Raw genomic sequence first — 2,866 nt, 5'->3', positions numbered from 1 at the left:
GTCGTAAAGCATCGCTCTTCATCTATTGGATGCCTGCCCGCGGTTGGTCTTAGTGTCGCCTCTCTTTCTCTGTTGCCGGCTTGTTCTAGCTGTGGTAGAGTAAGCGTTCCGCTTACATAGACCCTTTTACGAAGTAGTTCAGCATGGTTTCGCAGACGTTGCTACGAAAAGTGCGATAGCTCCGGGTGTCTCTCGCACCACAGAGCATGCAGCCATGCCATGTAACCCCGTTTACGGGCCACACTCGCATCGTAGCAGTCTAGCAAGTCGTGATTCAGTCGCTCCGTCCACTCAAAGGTCACGAGATCCCGCCGATCCATCGCATTGAATCCATTTTCATTGGCTCCCCCAGCTCTAGATTGGTCTGCATTGTTGGCCGACCCATTGTCGGGAGCTCTGCGCGTTCTGTTGTTTTGAACCGCACATACTACAACTATGTTTGGTGTTGTCATTTTTGTTCCCACAAGAAGCTAGGGAAAGGGGTTCGTCCATCCTTGTAGAGCCCCGCATGCAAGGATAAGGCTGCTTACACTGAGAAGTCGCCTGGTATCCCAGAGTCACCGTTCTAGACACCTCACCCAGGTGCCATTCAGCTTTCGGCACGGTTTTCACACCTCCGCTTAGGGGTTAATTCCTTCGGGACCTCCCCCAGACAATTGTCCGCGACTGCCTATTTATTTTTGTAACCATATTCAGCAGAAACCCTTGGTACAGGGACCCTCTATCCGCAACCCGAGGACGCGTTCGGTAGCTTTGTCATAGGCCCTTCTGTTTAATTCTAGAGGAATCAAAACCGAACCGAATATATATATACTAAAAAATTAGTTTATAATTTATTTGAATTATAAAGTGCGTGTTTAACTTACCAGGCCCTAAAGATATTCCAGTTGGATTATGAAATGTCGGTATCGAATAAAACATTGCCCAAAATATTTTATCTTTATTAAGAATGCAACTTCGCTCTCTTTCAGCAGAAGCGAGTTTTTCCAAAGTATCAAGGTCAATAGAATCGTCCTTTAATGGAACTGTTGATTAAAATATTTGCTTAATTTTATAATTTAGTAAATTTTGTCACGACAATAACACAGGCCTGCAAATAATGGGGTTATGTCAGTTGCTGGAAAGTGGAGGGTCATTTCCAAAGTTGACAAATTTTCAAGAGAAAACACCCAGTAGAAAGTATCTGCCTCAAAGTATTTTAAGCGAATGCTCAAGATATAATCGGACATATCTCGTAATTTCAAATTGGTGTAACTTGGTAAAGAGAAATGGTAATTGAACTCTGCGACTCTCAAATTAAAGAGAAAGAGCAATACTATATGATATAACTAAAGAAAAAATCCCAAAACATCTTGTGTCTTTTGTACATGACCTCAGAAGTATAGCAAAAAACGCCATTTTTGGGTACATAACCTAAAATATCTTAAAATCTTAACGTGATGGACCAATTCTGACCCCGGATTCGGATTGTACGTAAAAAATTAGTTCGGAAATGAGCCTCGACTTTCCAACAACGAAACCATGTTACCCTGTGTAATTATTATTAATATTCAGCTTTAAAAATAAATTATTATAAATATGAATATCATCGTAGGCATAATAACCTGGCACAATCTTCAGAAGAGGAAATTGTTTAAAAAGTTCTAGTGCAACCATGTAAGTCAAATCTTCAACGAAAATAACACCATTGGGTGATATTATATTGTTTAAAATAAGTGTCAATCCATGTGTAGCTCCGCATGTTAAAACCAAATTTTGTCTTTCCACAGGGTCTCCATATTTTCGTGTTAAAAATTGTGCCAATTCCTCACGACACTCCCATAATCCATTCGCCATTCCATATTGAAATAGATAATATTTCTCTTCCTTCTTCTCTTCATCCTATAGTCATTAAATTCTACATTAAAAAATATGTAAATATTGGTTGAAAACATTTGTTAAATCGTGTATCACAATGTATTAATTAATGATATTTAAAAAAACTTTTGGATAATCGACGAAAAATAATCGAAGTTTATTAAATTAAATATATAGTTATTAATAAATAAATGGTATATAAAGTGAAGTTATAAAATTACCCATCTGTGCTGTGATGCTCTGGCCATCATATCTCCGCAAACTTTAAATAAGTCAGGGCCAGGCGTACCAGCAGCAAGGTTTAAAAATTCATTATTATAAACATTAAATGATGGATCTCGATCAAACAAATGACGTACTAAAGGATCGTTTAATTCAGTTATTTCCCTGTTTAACATAATCAATTATATATATAAACATATTATATTGCATTATATTATATTATATACTCTCGTGCCTTTTTTTATGATTGAATAAATTCTCTTAATTTTAATTATATTAGAGCTAAAAAATGTCTCTTCAAAACGTTGATTATTTGTTTAATGCTTCATAAAATAAGTCCAGAGTGAAGCTAATTTGTCTATTTTTAAGAAAATATTGCAAAAATAGTGAAAATTTCAATGTTTTCTTAAATACTCAATAACTTCCGAAATATTCTAAAATTTTCAAAGTTCTTGGGCTCATTTTAAAGTTTTTTTCTTATTGAATCACGGCAAATTTCAAGTTTAAATGGTAAATAATTTCTTTTCGAACTGCAATAACTTGAAGTTGTAATAAAAAAATTTGAAAAATTTGAAAACATCTTATCTATAGGGAAATCAGAATAAAAGTTAAATTATTTTTGTTATCAAAAATAATATTGCAATTTTTCGAAGTTGTTTGTTACAACTTCAAGTTCTTGCAATTCAAAAAGAAATTTTTTACGATTTATACTCATAATCTTTTGTGACACGGTGGAAAAAAGCTTCAATATGAACCCAAGAACATTTAAAAATGTTATATATGTAAT

General features: G+C 35.0%; 1 protein-coding gene across 1 annotated transcript in view; it reads right to left on the bottom strand.

Moving 5' to 3' along the window:
- Nucleotides 1-2,230, bottom strand: part of LOC117178889 (2-aminoadipate transaminase-like) — a 14,461-nt gene extending 12,231 nt beyond the window's left edge. Inside the window, exons 1-3 of the mRNA XM_033370417.1 lie at nucleotides 2,079-2,230; nucleotides 1,605-1,881; nucleotides 867-1,025 (exon numbers count right to left, since the gene is read on the bottom strand). Coding sequence (XP_033226308.1) covers nucleotides 867-1,025; nucleotides 1,605-1,881; nucleotides 2,079-2,108 — 466 coding nt within the window. The 5' untranslated portion in view covers nucleotides 2,109-2,230. The remainder of the gene's footprint in view (nucleotides 1-866; nucleotides 1,026-1,604; nucleotides 1,882-2,078) is intronic.
- Between the last annotated feature and the right edge of the window lie 636 nt (nucleotides 2,231-2,866).

Source organism: Belonocnema kinseyi, chromosome 8 (assembly GCF_010883055.1).
Source record: "Belonocnema kinseyi isolate 2016_QV_RU_SX_M_011 chromosome 8, B_treatae_v1, whole genome shotgun sequence".
NCBI lineage: Eukaryota > Metazoa > Arthropoda > Insecta > Hymenoptera > Cynipidae > Belonocnema > Belonocnema kinseyi.
This window is presented reverse-complemented; position numbering and strand designations above follow the sequence as displayed.